At 46.9% G+C, this 20,853-nt stretch overlaps 1 protein-coding gene and 2 pseudogenes across 3 annotated transcripts; 2 read left to right on the top strand and 1 right to left on the bottom strand.

Annotated features, from left to right (window-relative positions):
- Positions 1–513: 513 nt before the first annotated feature.
- Positions 514–2,981, bottom strand: LOC306648492 (cysteine and histidine-rich domain-containing protein 1-like; annotated as a pseudogene). Its single transcript has 3 exons — positions 2,918–2,981; positions 1,352–1,636; positions 514–1,274 (listed from the first exon to the last, which is right to left on the bottom strand). The product of its transcript is annotated as a cysteine and histidine-rich domain-containing protein 1-like (transcript).
- A 6,348-nt stretch (positions 2,982–9,329) lies between these two features.
- LOC306648491 (rRNA methyltransferase 2, mitochondrial-like) lies at positions 9,330–10,076 on the top strand (annotated as a pseudogene). Its single transcript has 2 exons — positions 9,330–9,386; positions 9,473–10,076. The product of its transcript is annotated as an rRNA methyltransferase 2, mitochondrial-like (transcript).
- A 5,189-nt stretch (positions 10,077–15,265) lies between these two features.
- LOC306647590 (placental protein 13-like) lies at positions 15,266–18,229 on the top strand. Its single transcript, XM_079117068.1, has 4 exons — positions 15,266–15,302; positions 16,454–16,530; positions 17,000–17,210; positions 17,994–18,229. Exons 1-4 carry the CDS (start codon positions 15,291–15,293, stop codon positions 18,105–18,107), a joined length of 414 nt encoding a protein of 137 aa, XP_078973194.1. The 5' UTR covers positions 15,266–15,290; the 3' UTR covers positions 18,108–18,229.
- Positions 18,230–20,853: the final 2,624 nt, after the last annotated feature.

The raw sequence follows: 20,853 nt of genomic DNA, 5'->3' as shown, positions 1-20,853 counted from the left end.
GTTGGTCACTGCACATATTCCCCTTAACCTGGTATATCACCTCAGAATTGATCCTCCTAGAAAAAGTAACTGTCCCACATGGGAAAAAAAAGAAAGAAAGGCAGAACTTCACATCTTCTTTGAAGTTTTTCAAGTATTATAGGAACAAAAAGTTCATAAAGAAAAAAAAACTGATTAAAAATTTGACATTTTCATCTTGCTTCAATAATTATGGGATCGTAGAAATATAAAAAACAAATGTCCCTTATTATTTATGTGTAATACACTCAGAAATACTGCCATTGCACTTATGAGCTGTTTTCCAGCTTCTTCAAGTAAGGGACACAAGTATGATTCTTCCAATGAGGAAATAGGAATGATCAATCTTAGGGAACCCAAAAAGATACATGGACATTGGCTTTTAAAACCAAAAACCTACTGTGACCCTGAAATGCCTGATTCAACCACAAAAAGTCAGGGCAGCAAGCCACCACACGTGCAGAATTCTGAAATAGGCACTGCCCTCCCCCCGCCTCAATCTCTGATATCTTCTGTTTGTTCTTTTTGCTTTTCCTGCTTTTTGGTTGTAGGTAGTTCAGTTCTTGCCCGCTGCACACGTTCAGCTTTTCCCATGGTGATCCCAATCTTTGTTGCAGTCATAGTTATGCAGCTTCGTTTTACATCCGACACACCCCATAATTTCACATTTTGATGGACTTCCTTCTCTCCTTCAAATATGATGGGCACATTAAACAACGTACTGTTGTTCTCTACTCCACTGAGTTCTGGAAGTGAATTTTACCATATACCGACGTGGTGACTTCACCCCCCGTCTGATGCCTCAGGTCTACATGGAACAACTATCTCCCCAGCATCATTTCCAGTTCCCATGTTTCCCTGTGGTACAGCCTTCTTGGGCTAAGAAGGTATTAAAGTCACAGGTTTTCCTTGTATGACAGCTCCAATACTTCATCTTGTCATGGAAAACGGGGCCTCCAGAATGACATACACAGGCTTCTTCTAGACTCTGGGGACCCTGATATGTCTTTGGACACACTCCATTTTCACATGATGTCCCAATCTTAATTTCATCACTGACACCTTCTTTCTTATCGTCCTCATTTCCAGATGATCGTTTAAGTTTATCAAATGCTCCTATTAGGTAGGCAGATATTTTTACTTCCATACTGGTCCTTGGTTCAGCTGGGCTTGGCCTTTTGATCGCTTCTCCTGGTTTAGGGGCTTGAATTACGGGCTCCTGAAATTTGGGTTTCAATTCAGATAGTTCGTTCTTTCTTTCTTTCTTTTTTTTTTTTCCTGCGGTACTGGGGATCAAACCCAGGGCCCTGTGCTTGTAACGCAAGCACTTTACCAACTGAGCTGTCTCTCCAGCCCAGATAGTGCTTTCTTTTCAGGAGTCTTGACTTCAGGCTTGACGGGCTCAGGTGGCTTCTCACTGTGTGTCTACCTTTTGTACAGCCCACAGTGCTTAAGACATCAGAAAAATCAGTTGTTCTCCTCTGACAACAGGACTAACCCTTTAATGCATCATGAAAGACGGGAACACCTGGCTGATATGTGCAGGCAACACTGGAATTGTCCTCGAGATTGAAGTGCAGGCCGCAGGCCCGATTGTAGCACAGCAAGGCCGTCTTCTCTTCCCACCGTTACAGCAAGGCCCAAACACCCGGGACTGCAAGACTGTGGGGCTAACTCTGCATCCTGGCTGCTGGGCAGGAGACTCTGGCTTGGTGCCCTGCGTGGAGAGCGCCTCCTACTCAGCTCTAGGTGGGCAAAGGCTGCCTTTGCTGGTGACCAGGGAGCACTGACTTCACGTGCACACCACACGTAGGGTGCTGGACGCAGGTCCTGAGGAGGTGACAGGCGCCGGCTGTCTTTCAGGCAGTTCTTCCTCTGCCCCCTGTTTTCCTTCTGCCTTCAAACATGCTCTCGGAGAATGAAGGAGAGGTAGACAGAGAGAAGGAAAAAGGAAAGAGAAGCAGAAAGAAAGAAGAAAACCCACGCTCTGGCTCCGCGGACGCTGAAGCAAGAGGAGTTGCGGGGGCCTTCGGGTCACAGCAGGACCTGCCACGGGGGCCTGTTCTCCCTCCATCATTGGGAAGTGCTCTGTCACCGACGGCTCCCCAGATCTCAGCGCTCTTCCCACCTGAGCAAGACCGGTAAATGACGCTTGGGAACAACTGGTCAGCGTGACAAGCCTTTGCTCAATGGCCAGTGAAGTGGGAAACAGATTCTGGGCTTTTTTATTTTATTTCATTTTATTTTGTAGTAGGGGTTTGAACCCAGGCCCTCTTGACCACTGAGCCGCATCCCCAGTCCTGTTGATTTTGGATTTTGAGACAGGGTCTCACTGGGTTGCTTAGGGCCTCACTGAGTTGCTGAGGCTGCCCTTGACCCTTCCATCCCCCTCCTCACCTCTCAAGTCAGTGGGATCACAGGTGGGCCCCACCGTGCCTAGCAATAATTCACAGCTTATCTTTTGCCTTCAGGAGCAGGGCATTATCATGAGACTATCATTTCCTTACTTCCAGGGAATGGTCTCAGTCACTGGCATGTTGATTGCTTCTGTGACTGGGCCTGTTCCAGTAGGCTGTATGATCTTCTCCTGTGTGGACCTTTCATTATTGGCTGTTCCTTCTTCTATGAAACTGATATTAGAATTGATGATTCAGTTACAGGCTGCAAAGTCTGCCCGGGTTTGTCATGAGGACAAGGCCAGCTCAGCCTATTCACCATTGCACTCCTAGGGACAGCCGCCCACATGTCCCCTTGCCCTGCCAGAACTTTCCTTCCTTGTGAACTGACTGAACTTCTCAACCCAGCTGGAAATCTCTTTTGGATTCACTTTCACTTCTAATCATAGAACCATCAACAGATTCAGAGGAAACGCACTGTGCAAACACACTTCATTGCTCACCTGACGTGATTTCTGAGAAATGCTCCCTGATACTCCAGAAGGAAGTTATAGGAACACCATTCATTTCTCATGTGAGTTTTTGAGCATCTACTAGAAGTGAGACACTCCGTAGAAACCATAGAGCAGTCTAAACAGCAGACCATTCTGTAGGCAAGGCAGGAGGATCACAAGTTCAAAGCCAGCCTCAGCAACTCAGAGAGGCCCGAAGCAATTCAGTGGGACCCTGTGTCCAAATGAAAAAGAACCAGGGCTGGGGATGTGGCTCAGTGTTAGGTGCTCCGAGGTTGAATCCTCAGGACCCAAAAGAAAACACAAAGGAACCGGCCACGGGTGAGGAGAAGTGGTTGAGTCCTGGTTCTTTTATGAAGGATGGACTGTAGGGTTTTCCTATTCGTCCTAAGAAGGATGTGATGGAGAGGCAGAGGTCAAGCACCACACTGATATTTTTCGTTTATTTTTATTTTGAGTCAGGTTGTCACTAAGGTGCTGAGGCTGGCCTGGAACTTGCCATCCCCCTGCCTCAGCCTCCTGAGTTGCTGGGGTCTGAGGCGTGTGCCCCTGTAGCTGCCCTATGCTGAGGTTTTCATACTGTGATGGTATACCAGACCTGGTTGTGGGATACAGTTACAGAAGCGTTATGCTGAGAGTCCAGTGCCTGGGGAAGGGGACATTTCCCCTCCCTCTCTGAGGCTTTCTCCCGGCGGCCTAATTGACCCTGAGTCCCTACCTCCTGCATTGTCAATAACAGCCCTAAGTGTCTGAATCCTCCCTCCTGAAAGGCAGCAGATGTCTGTGGACAGAGCTGTTACTTCTCCTCTGTTCTGTGAGCGTGCTTCATATTAGGGACCCTGCACAGGCCCTCAGCCGCATCGATGAGGAATTTGCTTAAAAAAAAGAGAGGGAAAACCCCCATGAGAGGAAGGGTCCAATGGTGGCAAATACCCTATAAATCCTGTGAGAAACTGTGGATCAGGGAGTGCTACTCTCCTCTGGGTCCCCCACCCCCCGCATAAAATAAAGCTTGGTTTCTCCTACTTTCCGAGTGCCGTCCTGTCACCTCCCACATCATTTGTGATGCATTGGCGGGGAAACCACCACCGGGTTGGTTTTGGGCCACCAGTGTAGACAGTGTCCACAGAGGAATCCGTGGTGCCCCTCAGACCAGACAGGAAGGTGCCGCCCCTGAATTCCAGGATCTCCTTTGCCTGCTGGACCTGCGGCTCCAGAGTGGCTGCTGGTGCCCTGGACCCCCTGGAGACGGGGACAAAGTCCCTGTGGAGTCTACTGGAAGAGGCGAGGTCCAGGACACAGGACCATGGACAGGCCTGCCCGCGAGGACAGAAGGGGAGCCGGATGGTCACGCTGAGGGCGCCGACAGTGCAGGGAACCCCGAACATACTTCAAACATACTCAGTAAAATCCATTAACATCTTATAGACCAGCGGTACAATGGAATACGTAGAATAGCAAGTAAACACAGTGATCAATTCCTGTATGGAGGGGACAGTAAATAAACTATTCAGAAGGGCACACTCATATCCTGAAACTTTAATTACGAAGATGAGTGTGGTTTTAAGATAAATCAGCAACATATTTAAATAAATAAATAAAATGAAGGTCCATCAACACGGAAAAAGTTTATAAAATGAAAGTTTATGTAAGTTTCCTGGCAAGATAACCAATAAGTGCTCTCTTTTGTATGTGGCCATAGAAAGGCCACGCTGTCATTTGAAGATCTATCTTTATCTTTTACTTTGTTTGACTAAGTCAATTTCTTACACTGTTAATACACTGTTTCCTAAATGTATGAGATTTAAGGTTATTCTTTGATTTTTTGTTAAGCCATGCAGACCTGTGATGATTGTTAACATACACTCCAGATTCTAAATTGTATTTTAAAAGTTAAATGTAAAACTTAGGAGAGCACTTTGACAAGTTGGTGTTCTCCAAATTAAAATTATCTGTAGCAAAATCTCAGATTTGTATAAAAATAACAAATGTGGTAGGTACATATTCATGTCATTTGATGTTTTATAGCTGGATAAGGTAACCTGTTGTCAATAAGCCATATATACAATTTTGTGTTCCTCTTCACACTGAAATTGAAATTTAAATGCATTTTTGAGAGATGAAAAGAAGAGCCTAACCTGTTTAAAGGTCATAAAGATTTCATAAAATGTTTGAAAAACAAGTAAATATCCATTTCAGAAATAGAACAACTAACTAAGTATTGTCAAGAGGCCATCACAGCCCAGTAAAAACTCTGCCTCTCACCTTATTCCATGTTAGGAAAACCACTCCAGTTTATTTAAAATGAAGTTCAAAAGATAGGTTTTTGTTATAAGGATTACTTTGATCTTAAAATAAATAGAAAATATAATATATAGCCAAGTAAAAGTTGAGGATTACAAAGTTGTTTTTTGGTTCATAGATATAATACAAATTAGATATGATTTTACTCTTGTTAATTTCATTTTATATTTCCTTTTAAACTTGATAACTGTTATCTGTTAGTGCTTTCCAGAAGCACAACTTCTAATATAATAACCAGAGTTAATTTGAAATAATGAGACATCAGCTACAGGCTAGATAAAATATAAGACTGACTTCCAGTATAATACTGACCCCATAAATGGAAAGGGCAAATAACTATTAAATTATAGACATTAAAGTTAAAGCCCAATACTCCTACTTTAAGACTGGTAAAACTGGCCTGCTGGATGATTAAAACCAAAACTTAGAGATTAAAGATAAAAAGGGCCAAGGAAAATGCCAATATTTGGCTCCTGCCCTCTGAGGTCATCTCACCCCAGGGAACAACAGGAACTCTCTAAGGCTTTCCAACTCTGGGCCACATGACCTCCCCATCAGAGAGATCAATGGGACCCTAGGTAAAAGGAAGTCAACCAGTGCACATTCTGCAACAAAGAGCGTCACTGGAAAGGAAAATGATGCTTCCAGAGGAAGCCATATGTGATCAGCAAGACCTTCACCTATCCTAGAAGATGGCAAAGCTAAGAGGCTTCTCACAAGTTCCCAAGAGTGATCCCCTAGGAATTTCAGCTGCTTCTTAACAGCGGATAGGGACAAGGTCAGTTTTCATTAAGTTGGTCTTAAACACCTGGCAGGGGAGTTCCAAAGCACAACCACTCAAGGGCCAACATCCATATCTCAGGTGGCACAACTGATAGCAAAGGGGTTAGAGATCACCAGGAATTTACACCTATCAGGAAACCGAGCTACACTGGACCAGGGGTTGCCAGTTGCTCTGTTACTAATTAGGCCAAGCCCTATTAGGCAAGAAGGATTCTCCCCTTGTGAGATCCTCTTGTTATAAGAGGTATATTTAAAAATGTAAAATCATAAAGCATCAGGCTCACCCCTTTACCAAGAGATGCTAATTGCTTTTTTTAAAAAATGATAATAAAATCAAGTACATTTCCTCAACCTTCTTTGGAGGGGTCCTTTCACCATCTATTCATCCAGCCCTAATCCAGTACAGGTAGACCAGGTGGCCCCTTGGATTCTTCCCAGCAGGGTAAAAGTGGCCCCTGGTGGTTGGGAGTGCATTCTTGATCCAACTGCACCTGGCAAGTGGACCATCCACAAGCTGCCCCCTGAGAGCCATAAGGACAACAGCCCTGCGTCAGCCACTCCGGAAGCTGACTACTCTATGCACGGCAGCAGCTTGAGGAACCGACTGCTGCCTAGGATGAATGGACTACTCTTATTTTCCACATTGGTCTATGTGACTGTCATACACCCGCTGGCACTTCTGTTTGGTACCTGCATCCTTAACATACTGACCTGATTTGTCTCCTCCTGCTTACAGGTCATGAAATTCCAAATGGTCCTCCAGAGTTACCAGTGGATTGACGTGGAGGACATGGACAGAGGTGACGCCCTTAAGAGGGCTTAAAAGGGCATCAAAGGGGCCGGGGGCAAACGTGATGGCAAAACCAGACCTGGTTATGAAATGAAATTACAAAAACATATGGTAAGAGGCCAGTGCCTGGGGAGGGGGTCAGTTCTCCTCTCCTCTCTTATTCTCCAGGAAGCCTAATTAACCATGGGTCCCTACCATCTGCATTGTGCCTGGGGAAGGGGTCCCTCTCCTCTCTTATTCTTCAGGAGGCCTAATTAACCATGGGTCCCCACCATCTGCATTGTCAACAACTGCCCTAAGAGTCGGACTAAGGCCTCCTGAGGTATAACAGATGTATGTGGGAAGAGCTCTCTCTTCTTATCTGTTCTGGAGCAAGCTTTATGTTAGAGACCCTGCACAAGGCCTGCAGAGGAAAAAGCCCCAAGGATGGGATGGATCAAACCTATAAATATGGTGAGAAACTGTGGATCAGGGCTCAGAATATTGAAATGCTAATCTCTGGGCCCAAGGTGTAAAATAAAGCTTGGTTTCTCCTACTTTTCAGGTGCTGTCTTGTTATTTCCACAACGCCGTGACCTCAAGAGAGGCTCCAGTTGTCTGGTTAATCTCCAGGTCCATAGGATGGTGTGGCCTTCATATCTTATCTATAAGAGAGTGTGCTAAATTATAGGTTTCTCAAGATGTGGTACCACGCTTTGCTTAATCTATTTATTGAGGGGTTAGTTAATAGTACATAGTCTAGGTGTGGTGGTGCAGGCCTGTAATTCCTGCAAGTAGGGAGGCTGAGAAAAAAGGATCCCAAGCTCAAGGTCAGCCTCAGTGTTACATGGAGTCAGGCAGTTGGGTTTTCTGTCTTCTGAATTGGAGGAATGAAATCCAAGGACACAAGGGTGAGAGCAAAGTAACAGGATTTATTAGAATAAGAGAAAGAAGCTGATCTAGCAAGGGAGAGAACCTCAGGAGGGGGATGCCAACAGTGTCTGGGGTCCAGCATGGGGGATCGTGGGCTGAGGGAGGCCAGCGTGGACCAATCAAGCTCTTCCTGCCAGGAGCTTACTGACCCAGTCAGAAGTGCAGATTTCAGTCCCTTACTTACATAATCAAGAGGACCAGTCTCACCTGGTGGATTTGCTGTGTCCATTAGAAGGAGGAAGCTCTTCCTCCAAGGGTCTGCCTGTGGTTGGTGGTTGCTAGGGGTAAGGACAGGGTGACTAAGGAAGGGTTGAGGTGGTCACAGCTGTGAGGAACAGAGCAGGTATCCAGGTCAGGAGAGGACATGTGGTGAAGGCTGGCAGGGAGTCACAGGCTGTCTCTCAGACCCCCTGTCTCCTTTCAGGGGGGTGAGATGTGCCCCTCCCCTCCTGTCCTTTCCCATGACCCTTATCCTGGCCACCTATAGGAGAGCTAGTGTCCTGCCTCAGCACTTAGTGAGGCCCTAAGCAACTCAGTGAGACCGTGTCTCAAAATAAAAAATAAAAAGTTAAAGGGGCTGGGATGTGGCTCAGGGATAAAACACCTCGGGGTTTCATCCCGCATACCAAAAAAGGAAGCAAAAACTCATAGTGCACAGATGGATTTTCAGATTTCTCAGGAATGTTAGAGAAACAGGCCTGGAAAAGAGTCAGGTTTATAAGGCGGCAGGCCTGAAAATATATGTGGAACTTCTGAAATACAATTCAATTTTTTTCTGTCTTTATGTCATCTTTCTACCTATTGGGCGCCAAAGGGGTGACAGGGATTGAACCCAGATGGACTCATCCACTGAGGCACATTCCCAGACCTTTCTTTCTTATTTTTTCTTTTTGGAGGCTGCTTGCTGAGGCTGGCTTTGAAATCGCCATCCTCCTGCCTCAGCCTCCTGAGCCCCTGGGATCACGAACAAGTGCCACAGCACCTGGCATCCCTTCTACCTCTTCTGATTTCTTTATTTGCCTCAGCATGAGTGGCTCCATTTGGCTTTGGTCTGCTCTTCTAGTGCAGAAGCTCAGTCCAATCATGTGCATGCTCATACTTTTTGTTCAAGTGATATCCGATGCTCTGCTCTGAGTTTCTTCCTTGGGAACCTTCCTATGTGGAATCCTGAAGAGAGGTGCCACAGTGGATTTAGCGTGGAAAGTCACAAGCCATGCCCTGGAGAAGAGACTGAAGGTTTGTAGCAGCTGTAGCCTGGGGAAACAAGGTTGCTTGGTGACAGAGGCCAGTGAGATTGAAGGAGTTCTTCCCAAAGGTGGGATCAGAGATCAGGAAGCACAGCCTGAGGCAGAGAGCCCCCGGGAGAGGGGAAATGGAACCCGGAGAGGGGCAGTGGGTGGAGGGTGCAACAGGACACACCATGGCCAGAGGTGCAGGGCAGAGGGTTCAGCCTGGACTAATGGGGCGCCTGCTGCATGCGTGCGGGGAGGTGGGAGTGGTGGGGTCCCTAAGTTTCCCCATCAGAAGTGGGAACTGGCCCACACCAGACTGGCTTTTGAATCCCAATGGTGGGCAATTAACTGGGCTCGCCGCCCCAGCCTGGGGCTCCGCAAAATGGAACCCCAGAGCGCCGACGAGAGTGCGCGGCCTGTGCAGAGGCACTGGAAGCTGGTGTGCGCTGTCCGTCAGTGTCAGAGCTTCCTCACTGCAGGGTAGTACAGGAGAAGGACAGATGCTGAGCACTGTGGCCGAAGCAGTGTTTGAGGGACCCCTTTGGGAAGGCTGCGAGGGTGGAGAGTTACCGCTGTCCACACGCCTTCAAGCTTCTGGAGATGCAGGAGAGCCATTGGCTACTATGGCCTGGCCTCCGCGTGAGGACTGTGGGCAGCTCCTGGGGCCTGCCGTCAGGTGGCAGTGCAGGGTGTCAATGCCACAGGCAGAGATCCTCGCTCTCCTGGTGGCTTTGTCTTGGGGGAGATCTTCACATAACCCCACTGGAAGGAGCAACTTTTCTGTGCCATGAGATGTCACTGACCCGAAAACCTTACAGAAGATCCTCAAACTGCTTCCTGTTGGGAGGGCAGATGTGATTCTGAGTGACATGGCATCCAGTGCCACTGGGATCCGGGGTCTGGATTAGGACAGGCTTATCAGCCTGTGCCTGTCACTTCTGGACATGGGAGCAGAACGTCTGGAGGGGCAGCGTTGCTTCGTAAGACCTGGACTGGAAGTCCAAGCCAGCAGTTTCAGAAGAACTGGACAGAGGAATTCCAGACACCCAAGGCCAGCAGGAAAGAATCACCAGGCGTGTTCCTCTTGGCCACACAGTCCCGCAGAAGAAAGGGCTCTGTGGAGCCATGAGAGGTCCTGCCATTCTTACAGGGTCACTGTGTCATTCTTCACCACGGATGTGGCCTCAGTGCTTTCCTGAGGACCTGCTGGGAGCTTTGCTGGGACGGGGAGACAAGCAGGACCACAGAGGTCTTTGTTATAAACCAAACAGTGATGACATATATAAAGGCCATGAAAAATTATTAAAACCAGGCTTCTGTATCAGGATTTTTGAAGAAAGTTATCAGGAGAAAGACGTGGAGGCCGAAGGATGTGAAGAGATGGGAGGATGGAAGAACTTTCTGAGACAGAGCCAGACATACCCATAATGCCTTCCTGGACCTCTCTCAGCTTATAGACCCTCAGCGTATGACAGAGAAACAGGTGTCCTTTACGGCTTTCAGAACACAATACATAGGTTCCCAGCTGTTATTTTGGGTATATAGTCTAAAGTAGAAAAATCTGAAAATTTCATGTGGGAATTAATTTCCACCTTCCTGGTGAATAATCGGGAAATGCATCCATTCTTAAAGCAGAGAGGACTCCCAGAGCAGTTAGGAGAGACGTTGGTGTGGATTTATGCCCAGGGCGGGTTGCTTTGGTTATGCTGGAAGTATGTATTGCTGTAATAGGACAGGTTCTCAATGCAAAGCCAGGGGGGCGGGGGAAACAGAAACACATACATACAAACACACACACACACACACACACACACAAAAAAAAAAAAAAAAAAAACAGGAGAGAGAAGGAAGGAGGAGCTGACCTTGAAAGTGGCATCAGCAGGCTTGACTTCAGTCCAATCCCAGGGAGAAAAACAGGGGCGGGAACTGCATCACCCAGCTGGTTTAGATTAGGGGGAGATGGCCTTTGCACCCCTCGGCAGTAAGTCACTGACCTCATTGTGTCCCCTTGGTGGAGGGAGGCGAGGGAGAGCTTCACCTGCAAGGGAAGTGACTTCTGCTGGGCCAGAAACACTGCTCTGGAAACCCATGCCTCACACTGATGTGCACAGAGAAGTGCAAAACATGATGCTGACCTTTTAAAATAGTGAGTGGTGGGATCTTCAAAAAGAGAACAAAACACTAAAGCTAAAAAGAAAATAGGGGCTGGGCTGTAGCTCACCTAGCATGTGTGAGGCAGGGTTCCAACCTTAGCACCACATAAAAATAAACAAATAAAGTCAAGGTATTCTGAAAGAAAGACAAAGAAAGAAAGGAAGGAAGGAAGGAAGAACAGACCCCAGACTGCATGGAAACAATACTGATGATTCAACCTGAGGGATGTTGAGAGAATGATTTTCTGTTGTTGGTGTTGGTGGTGGTCCTGGGATTGAACCCAGGGCCTTGTGCTTACAAGCCAAGAACAACCAACTGAGCTACCTCCCCTGCGCACTGAGTGTGTGCTCATTCTAACAGTCCCAGGATTTTCCTCGGACAGGTCGGTAACCTGAAGAGCTTCTTAAGACACGTTGGCGTTAATCCATCACAAGCTGCTGCTATCTTATCACCTGGAAGGGCCGCCAGTGCAGACAAGGGCTGCGATTGTAAACGGAAGTGCTCACCTTGGACAGGTGCCTGGCCCCTCCTTTCCCCAGAATTCGCTTTCTGCCCCTTTCACCTGCCCCGGCGCCTGCCCTCGCCCACCCCACTGCCCCTGGGAATTGAAGTTTTTGAGATTTGGGCTTCAGCTTTTTACAGTTGGGCTTTTAATCTTTGGGCGCTGGCAGTTTCGGGGACTTGGGGACCAATCTTCCACAGCTTGCTATGAGCAGGAAAGGTCAGTGTTGTCCTGGCTGCTGGACAGGATATCCTGGCTTGGTGCCCTGTGTGGAGAGCGCCTCTCACTCAGCTCTAGGTGGGCAAAGGCTGCCGTCGCAGGTGACCAGGGGGCACTGACCTCACATGCACACCACACGGAGGGTGCTGGGTGCGGGTCCTGAGGAGGTGACAGGCACCGTCTCTCTTTCAGGCAATTCTTCCTCTGCCACCTGTTTTCCTTCTCTCTTCAAACATGCTCTCGGAGGATGAAGAAGAGGTAGAGAGAGAGGAGGAAAAAGGGAAGAGAAGCAGAGAGAAAGAAGAAAACCCACGCTCTGGCTCCGCAGGCACCGGGGCAAGAGGAGTGTCGGGGGGCTTCAGGGTCGCTGCAGGACCTGCCACGGGGCCTGTTCTCCCTCCATCATTAGGAAGTGCTCTGTCACCGACAGCACCCAAGATCTCAGTGCTCTTCCCACCTGAGCAAGACTGGTAAATGACACTTGGGAACAACTGGTCAGCGTGACAAGCCTTTGTTCAATGACCAGTGAAGTGGGAAACAGATTCTGGACTTTTATTTATTGATTTATTTATTTATTTATTTATTTATTTATTGTACGAGGGGTTGAACCCAGGCCCTCTTAACCACTGAGCCACATCCCCAGTCCTGTTGATTTTGTATTTTGAGACAGGGTCTCACTGAGTTGCTTAGGGTCTCACTAAGTTGCTGAGAGAGACAGAGAGAGAGAGAGACAGACACCTTTGGAGGGGGTGGGTGCTGGGACTTGGGGACTAAACCCAGGGCCTCATGCATGCTTGGCAAGCACTGAGCTACCACTGAGTTTCAAAACCAACCCACTAAAGGATTATGATAAGGGAAATGTTACATGCTTTTAGGACTTGCCGCTATCTTCAAACACTTTACAGTATAGAAATCGTAATGTTGGAGAACTTCGTGACTCCTAAAACAAATCATTAATCAGATGTGCTCTAATTCAATTTAATCCTGTGGTTACACAGTAACTCATTCAGATTTTACTATTAAAAGCATGATTCATTTTGGCCGGCCTACCTTGATAAATGTTGGGAAATAGGTCTAGAATGTGAAAGACTAGGACTATAACAACTTTTCCAAAGGATTTTTTTTTCATACCAGGAATTAAAACCAGGGGCTATTAACCATTGAGCCACATCCCAGCCCTTTTTTAGTTTTTATTTGGAGACAGGGTCTTGCTAAGTTGTTTAGGGCCTTACCGAGTTTCAGAATCTGGCTTTGAACTTGTGATCCTCCTGCTTCAGCCTCCTGAGCTGCTGGGATTACAAGCATGGGCCACAGCACTCAGTTCCAAAGGATATCAAACCTTATATATGTTCGCCTTCCCTAGGCACCCTGAAGGCAAGAATCTTTGTATCTATCCATGTTTGTATGCTTTGCTCCAATAAGACAAGAACCAGAAGAAACAACTTTATAGCTTTTGTACTTAGATTCATTTTTTTAATGAAATTTAATTGTAATTCCAGCTGTTTAATTTGCTGTTTAACGTTACTTTTAAAGAAAACTCTCTCAAAAGATGTTCCTGTTGTGAGCTGTGGAATTTAGAAGAGGAGAGACTCTTTCTCATCACTGCAACACGATTTCTTCAGGAGAATCTGTGCAGAAAATACCAGCTCACACAGTCCAAATAAAGCCCACCATCCAATTTGGCCCAATCCAAGGAGAGAAAAATCAACCTCTATAATAACCTGAACATCATGTTTATTTTGGAGCTGCACTTTCCTTGAGTTTCCAAACCTCCCAGACGAAGTCCTGTCTTGCAGATTAGCTCTGAAGAATAGCCCTTTCCAATGACTGTCTTGGATGATAAATTTGGAGGGAGCTAGGGATCCAACTCAGGGCCTCACACTTGCTAGGCAAGGGCTCCGCCACTGAGCTACACCCCCAGCCCTGCATTGTATTCTTATATTTACTACTATAAACTTACTCCCTCTTCTAAACAAACATAGGACAGGAACACAGGTACTTTATCAATGTTCACATAAACACCAGTACCTCCTGGGTAGATTTTCAGGGTCATGAAGTTCATTGAGAATAATGTCACAGAGGATACCCACAGTAGCTGCTGTAGAAATCCTCAGTGGCGGGAAATGACCCCATTGGCTGCAGTTTCTTCAGAAAGAAGCCTCATTTGACTAAACTGACCCAACAGTTCAATGAGAGTTGATAAAAGCACTAATTTGTATCAATGGTGACTGAAATCTAACAGGTTCCTCTTTAAATCTCTAATGTAGGGCTGGGAGTATAGCTCAGTAATAGGGTACTAGTCTAGCATGCACAAGGTCCTGGTTTCGATTCCCAGTACCTGAAAGGATAAAGACAAAGGTCCAAACAAAGTCTCAAACCATCATGCCACACCCTGGATCTCACACAATAGATTTATGGTCAGTGGCACTTGGACCAACTGACAAGGCTGTCCCCGTGGGAGCGTGTCTGTTATCACAGAGCAGGTTTATAGCCTGCAATAGGAATTTTTATACCTGCTTAGGGGTTGTATTATGGGCTGAGGAGGGGCTGATCTCTTAGTAGTAGTCGCATGTTTTCTGGGAAGCTAAGGTTTGCCTCAGAATGGTGACTCAGGAGCCCTTTGGTAAAATGGCTTCTGACCAAAATGGCGGATATGATGCCAATAGTGCCACCACCAAAAAGAAAGGGAAGTCCTAATTTAGCTTTTGAGGACATTTCATCCCTTCTCAGTCCTTCACCTCCAATACACAGGACATCGTGACGGAAGGCTCTTCCCCTCGTCCTCAGGAACAAGGCCCACACAAATCAAGAAACAGAACCTGCGAAGCACACTTTTCTCCCAGAATCCACAGGATGGGGCTGGGTTCTATAATCTGCAGGTACTCGGAGCCCCTGGGAGCAAGGAGAGGATGTGGCTGGAGCAGGTGGGAGGACAGAGCCTGAGCAGCCTTCACTTGGCAACACTGACCCTGCCTCAGGGCATGGTGTGGGCTCAAAATGTGCTGAGGATCCTTTTCTAGGATCTCTCAGAATCATTTCCATCCAGGGCCAAGGACTTTAAACCTGCCTTTGCCACTGTACAATTTAGGAATCTCACCACCTTCCAGCTGGACTCTTCCTTGTGGGGAAAAAAAGCTCAGGCAGAGGCAGAGACTGGATTTTTAGGTCCCCCCAAGACCCTGCACCCCCACCTCCCCATCTCCCCAGTTTCTGCATTTCTCCTGCTCCCTGCCCCCCCCAACACACACTGCTGGCATCCCACACACAGACACAAGCCAGCACAGCAGCTTGGAGGAAGCTGTTTCCAACACCCCACCCCATCTCACCCTGCTGGGAACCTTTGCTGGGAGGAGCTTGGAAACGAGAGAAGCCAGAGGGCGGGGCTTGCAAGAGGGTTTATAGCCTGCACCTGCTGGGCTTTCCCAAGCTCAGAGCCAGTGCAGAAGGGCTGCTCAGAAGAAGACAATAATGACGGTGCAGGTGAGTTGGCAGGGTGCTGTGCTCAGTGGCCTCGAGTCACAAGAGAGAAGGAAAAGGTGGCGGCTTTCATGAGAGGAAAGAATGAGCATTTCTGTATAAGTACTGCGCACTAACCGATAGCGCCACTGGAGCTCCGAATGAGCATTTCTGTTGTGAATGGTTTACTGATGTTTGTGAGTGGGGAGAAGAGTCAGACCCCAGGGATCCAAGAGATCCTTGTAGGGATGCTGTGGCCCAAGCCTGTAGTCCTAGTGACTCAGGAGGTGGGGACTGGAGGGTTGCAAGTGGGAAGCCAGCCTGGGCAGCTTAGTGAAACCCTGTCTTGACATTTTTTATTTCTTTATTTTTATTTTTTGGTACCAGGGATTGAACCGGGGTGCTTCACCTCTGAGCCACATCCCCAGCACCCGTCCCCTCCTTGTTTTAAATTTTGAGACAGGGTCTCCCTGAGTTGCCAGGGTCCTGCTGAATTACTGAGGCTGGCTTTGAACTTGCGATCCTCCTGCCTCAGCCTCCTGAGGCACCGGGATTGCAGGCATTCCCCACTGTGCCAGGCTCTTTCTGTCTATTTAAAGGAGCGTGTGTGGGGTGGGGGTGCTGGGGTTGGAACCCAGGCCTTGCACCTGCTAATCATGTGCCTACCATGACCTTCACCCCCGCACTGTCAGTGTTGTTCTACACTGGAGTCAATTTTTATATTGTTACTTCTCCAAGTCTCATTATCACAATTTCAGATAGTAGAAAGTGATCTGAGGATGATAGTCCAGAAAGAACCCTCCCCTTCTGATAGGTAAACCCTCTATAGACCCTCCATGTGAGGGTGATGACCATTAAGGTTTTCCATGTGTCTATTCCTCTGTTCCTGAGAAAAACTTATGAAATAGGAATTTCTGACAACCCTCCTAGTACTGGGGAAACTGAGGCAGGAAGTGTTCAAGTGATGGATGTAAAATCTCACTGCTAGTGAGAGGCATGACCTGCATTCACATTCAGGTAGCCTGACTCTTCTGCTGTCTTCTGTCTTGGCAACGATCCAGGCACCTGACCGTGGCGGCATGGGCAGAAGAAGGGTCCTCAGAATTTGTCCTTTGACAAACTGGGAGCCCACACCTGGCCTGGCCCCTCTCACCCACTCTCAATTTCCATGGCAGGTCCCAAACTCACAGATCGTGAACTTGTCTGTCGGCACTTCAGTGACGATCTGGGGGAAAGCTGCCAACACTTTCAGGTGAGTGCTCTATAATGCAGGGCGGCAGGTGGAGGAGAAGTGAGAATATATGTGCTTTGGGGGCCTGTTGCATGTCCTTAAAATGTTTCATTAGCACGACCCTGGCACTTTGCTGGTCCTGGAGCCCCTACGGCAGAAGGCACTAAACGTACAGTGATGGGGCTATGGGCAGGTCCTGGGGCCTGGGGGACATTCAAGGGCCTTGATCTGTGGCCCTTAATCAAGGGACATAGACTTTTCAGAACATGAACAACCAATAGGCCCAGGTCAAGGATTGCTGCTCCATTTTATTCTTGAGCTAAAGGACAGGGTATCTCACCCCCCAGTCCCACAGGGACAAGGACGACAGTATCACCCAGGAAAGTCTTCCTCCCATCATGGGGGAAAGTAGGAAAGGATTTGTGTGCATGGAGAATGTGTGTCACTACAAAGAAGGAACCGCCAACCTCCTCTGTGCTTCGCCCTTCAGAAAGGACCCACAGCTGCAGGTGGATTTCCACACTGGCCAGGACCCCACGTCTGACATTGCCTTCCATTTCCGCGTGTACTTCCGTCACTCCGTGGTCATGAACAGTCTTCAGGACGGGAAGTGGAGAGAAGATGTGAAGTCCTCCAAGATGCCCTTTGAGGACGGCAAGCCATTCAAACTGCGCTTCCTGGTGCTGGACAAAGAGTACCAGGTGAGGGTCCCGGGACCCACCCCCCCACCCCCCAGGAAGGCTTGCGCCCTTCATGGGGAGTGGGTAGGACGGGACCTGTTTGTGCACTGAGGGCGTGGCCACCACGAGGGAGCTGCCCGTAAGGTGCAGATATAAATGCCGGCCTCGGTTCCTCCACCCACTTCCCTTTGGGAGCTAGAGCTTGTTTGCTGTCAAGGACTAATTTTGGGGGAAGAAGCAGAGTCGAGTCGTGGTCGCCAGGGCCTGGGGAGGACGTGAGGCGAGTGGGGTGGGGAGGTGCTGAGTGCAGAGGCGCTGCCCGGGCAGAGCGCCTCCAGCCCCGGAGCGTGGCGGGCAGCTGCGGCGACGAAGGGCATGTTTCAAAGTAGCGAAAACGGGGAGTTAACAGACAGGATTTTTTTTTAATTTATAAAAAAGAAAGTTTATTGAGCTCAGGCTCCGGAGGCAGGAGATCCAGGAACGCGGACGTGCTGGCGTCTGGGGAGGGCGTCCTGCTGCATCGTAGCAGCAGAAATGATTTTCGATGTTCCCAACACAAGGAAATGATAAAGGGCTGAGTTGACAGATATGCCACCTGTGTGTGTTGAAATCACAGGGTACCCCACGAATATGTATGATCGCCCTGTGTCCATCGAAAATAAAATGTTTTAAAATTTAATATTTTAATTTTTAATGTTTAAAATTTTTAAAAGAAATTATGTTTGTGAAATCACCCATCACGGTGGAAATGGAAAAGAGGGCTGGACTCTGTGCTGCATTTCTGACACGCCTTCCTTCCTGCAGGTCATCGTCAATGACGAGCACTGCTTCAGCTTCACCCATCGCGTCCCGCCGAGCTCCGTGAAGATGGTGCAAGTGTGGAGAGATGTCCTCCTCTCCTCCGTGGATGTCTGCTAGGCAGCGACCCGCTCCCCAGAGTCGAGGAGTTGCCCTCTCTGCGAGATCAAGGAATTCCCCGAATCCACAAGCACACATGATTCCTCCTTACCCCTTCCCTTCCTTTGCTCATTAAAACTTTGCCAAACTTCATGGGATTTGCGTTAAAGTGGAAAAAAAAAAATCAAGTGCTCATCACCAAGAGGGGTGTGGGCATTGCAGGGGAGGGATCAAGGAATCCGAGGATAAATCTTTCAGGGACACGGAGAACAAATGACAAGTCCCTGAACTTTCTAAGACATTAGTAACAACATCTTTATATGGTACTTACTAGATGTCAGACGCCGTAAACCAAAAACCTAACCTGGTTTCAGATGCCTGAACTGAAATGTTAGGTAGCGGTTCATAGCCAGAGAACTAGGGTAGCTGTGGGGGAGGACTCGGTATTTAGGGAACAAAGGATGATATTTCTTAATTCCTCCATTTGAGGGATGTTCATTTTGTATCAAAGCTGTGCCTTGCTTTGTGCAGGATGCACTGGGAGTTGAAGAAAATAAATGGCAAAGTTAGAACCTAAAATTCTCAGCCTAAGCCCAGTTAGAGAACTACATAAATTCAATGACAGGTCAGTCACAGTAGTGCACCCTGTGATCCAGCAGCTTGAGAGGCTGAGGCAAGAGGATCCTGAGTTCAAAGCCAGCCTCAGAAACTTAGCGAGGCCCTAAGCAACTCAGCGAGACCCTGTCTCTATTATAAAAATATAGAAAGGGACTGGGGATGTGGCTCAGTGGTAAAGAGCCCTTGGGCTCTAACCCTAGTACCAAAAAAAAAAAAAAAAAAAGAAGAAGAAAAGAAAAGAAAATCATTGACAGCCCTCAAATAATGCCCCCTATCTTTTTTTCTTTAATTTCAAAAGAGTTGCAAGAGCTACCAATTTATTTGTGCAGAAACCTGGGACCCACATTTGAAGATTGTCATGACTTTAGATCAAGGAGTATGTGATTTATTATTGGTACAAGCACAATTTATACACATGGATGCAGAGACCAGATTTTGGTTTTGCACTCAATCAGATAGGCACTGAGCCAAACAAACCTCCACAAAATGCAGGGGTCCGGCCCTAGCAGCAGTAGGTGACCCTAGGTGGATGGGAGGGGTCGGCGCAGTGGAGAAACAGCACACCAAGTGTCCTGAGGCTGAATCCAAATCTTTGCTGTTCACAGAATCTTTTCGTATGTTTTTCATGGTTAATACAAGGAAATGTTAAGTAAAAAATCTTTAATAGCATAATTAATGATCTTATTCAAGAAACATATTCTTACTGTATGATAGGTTAAATTTTTAAAAAAATTTTTAAAAACCCAGTTCCCAGCAAGGTAGAAGGCACCATACTCAGTTTAATTTTAATTTCCCTGAAAGAATATGTCATTGGGCTGGGGAGATAGCTCAGTTGGTAGAGTGCTCACCTTGTAAGCACAAGGTCCTGGGTTTGATCCCCAGCATGGCAAGAAAAAAAAAAAAAAAACTTTATTAAGTTTCTATAGAAGTTACCCTTTCCAAGAACTCTAATGTTAGTTATTAACAGTGGAAAGTTTTTGTTATTATGAACAGAGAATAGAGGAATCAGCATATAGTTAATATTTATTCTATTTCACGTACTTAATGGCAGACTAAAACTCTATTTTGATCTTTAAAGAATTAGACATAGGAAGAATACAAATTGTACTTATGATCGACCTATTTATTTATTTTTATTAAGTGGGAAAAATATCCTTAAACTTAATCATAAACACTGAGAAAGCAATGAAGACCAAACACCACATCAAAGCTCAGAGGAATACACTCTCATATACCAATATATAACTTTTAGAGAATTTGTAAAAGAAATCACAGACTCCTTACAAATTTGAGCAAATCATAACTGCTTATTTATGATTTCATCTAAGTATTAATATTATACTTTATTATATGTTATTTTGTGTCCCAGCACCATGAAATCTCCCCAGTATTCTCTATAATCTGAATCTAAGCATACATTGATTATTAGTATTAAAAGCAACTGCACATGGAGACATGCCACACCTATGGCCCCCAAGAGGGAGGATGATCTTTCAACAGAACCATGTTAAGTGCTGAATCCTCTACTCCAACAGAACCGTGTCAAGTGTTGGAGTGGTAGGAAATAGATGCGGCACCAAAACTTATTGGTTTAAATGATAATCATCTCTTCCAGGTCTATGAGTTTTCTGGACTCATGGGGGGGGGGTGGATCATGTGACTCTGATCATGCTGGGGCACAACTTAAGAACAGACCGATCACCACTGAGAAGTCCAGATTTGAGAGTCTTTATTAGCCGGCCGACTGACTGCCTCACACAATGTCCCAAAATGGCTATTGGGAGAACAGCCCCGACCACAGGGTTGCAGAGCTTTTATGCCATCAGTCAGTACATCGATCATAAGTGTCTCTTGCTATGATTCAAAACTACAAAGTAACATCATGAGACCTAAAATCATGAGCAGAAGGGGAAGTGGATCAAAATGACCTCACTTAGGTACAAATTAAAGAATGGTTACTAACATCTAGACAATCGCTGTTGACATGGTACATTGTCGAAGAAAAATAGGAATCAAAAAGAGAACAATTTTACATTATATGAGAATTGCCATTTTGTGTTGCCTAACATGTTGTGCTCAGCAGCTGGTGATGGGTACAGAGCGGGATGTTCCACGGGAGAAACTTTTCCTACTTTACATGGAGTCTGTT

This window comes from Sciurus vulgaris (assembly GCF_902686455.1).
Source record: "Sciurus vulgaris genome assembly, chromosome: 17".
Classification (NCBI taxonomy): Eukaryota; Metazoa; Chordata; class Mammalia; order Rodentia; family Sciuridae; genus Sciurus; species Sciurus vulgaris.
Note: the sequence above shows the minus strand (reverse complement) of the source record. Positions and strands in the feature narration are given on the sequence as shown.

Coding starts and splice junctions, on each gene's coding strand:
- LOC306647590 (XM_079117068.1), top strand. Junction 16,531..16,999: donor AAAGCTGCCAACACTTTCAG/GTGAGTGCTCTA, acceptor TTCGCCCTTCAG/AAAGGACCCACAGCTGCAGG. Junction 17,211..17,993: donor TGCTGGACAAAGAGTACCAG/GTGAGGGTCCCG, acceptor TCCTTCCTGCAG/GTCATCGTCAATGACGAGCA.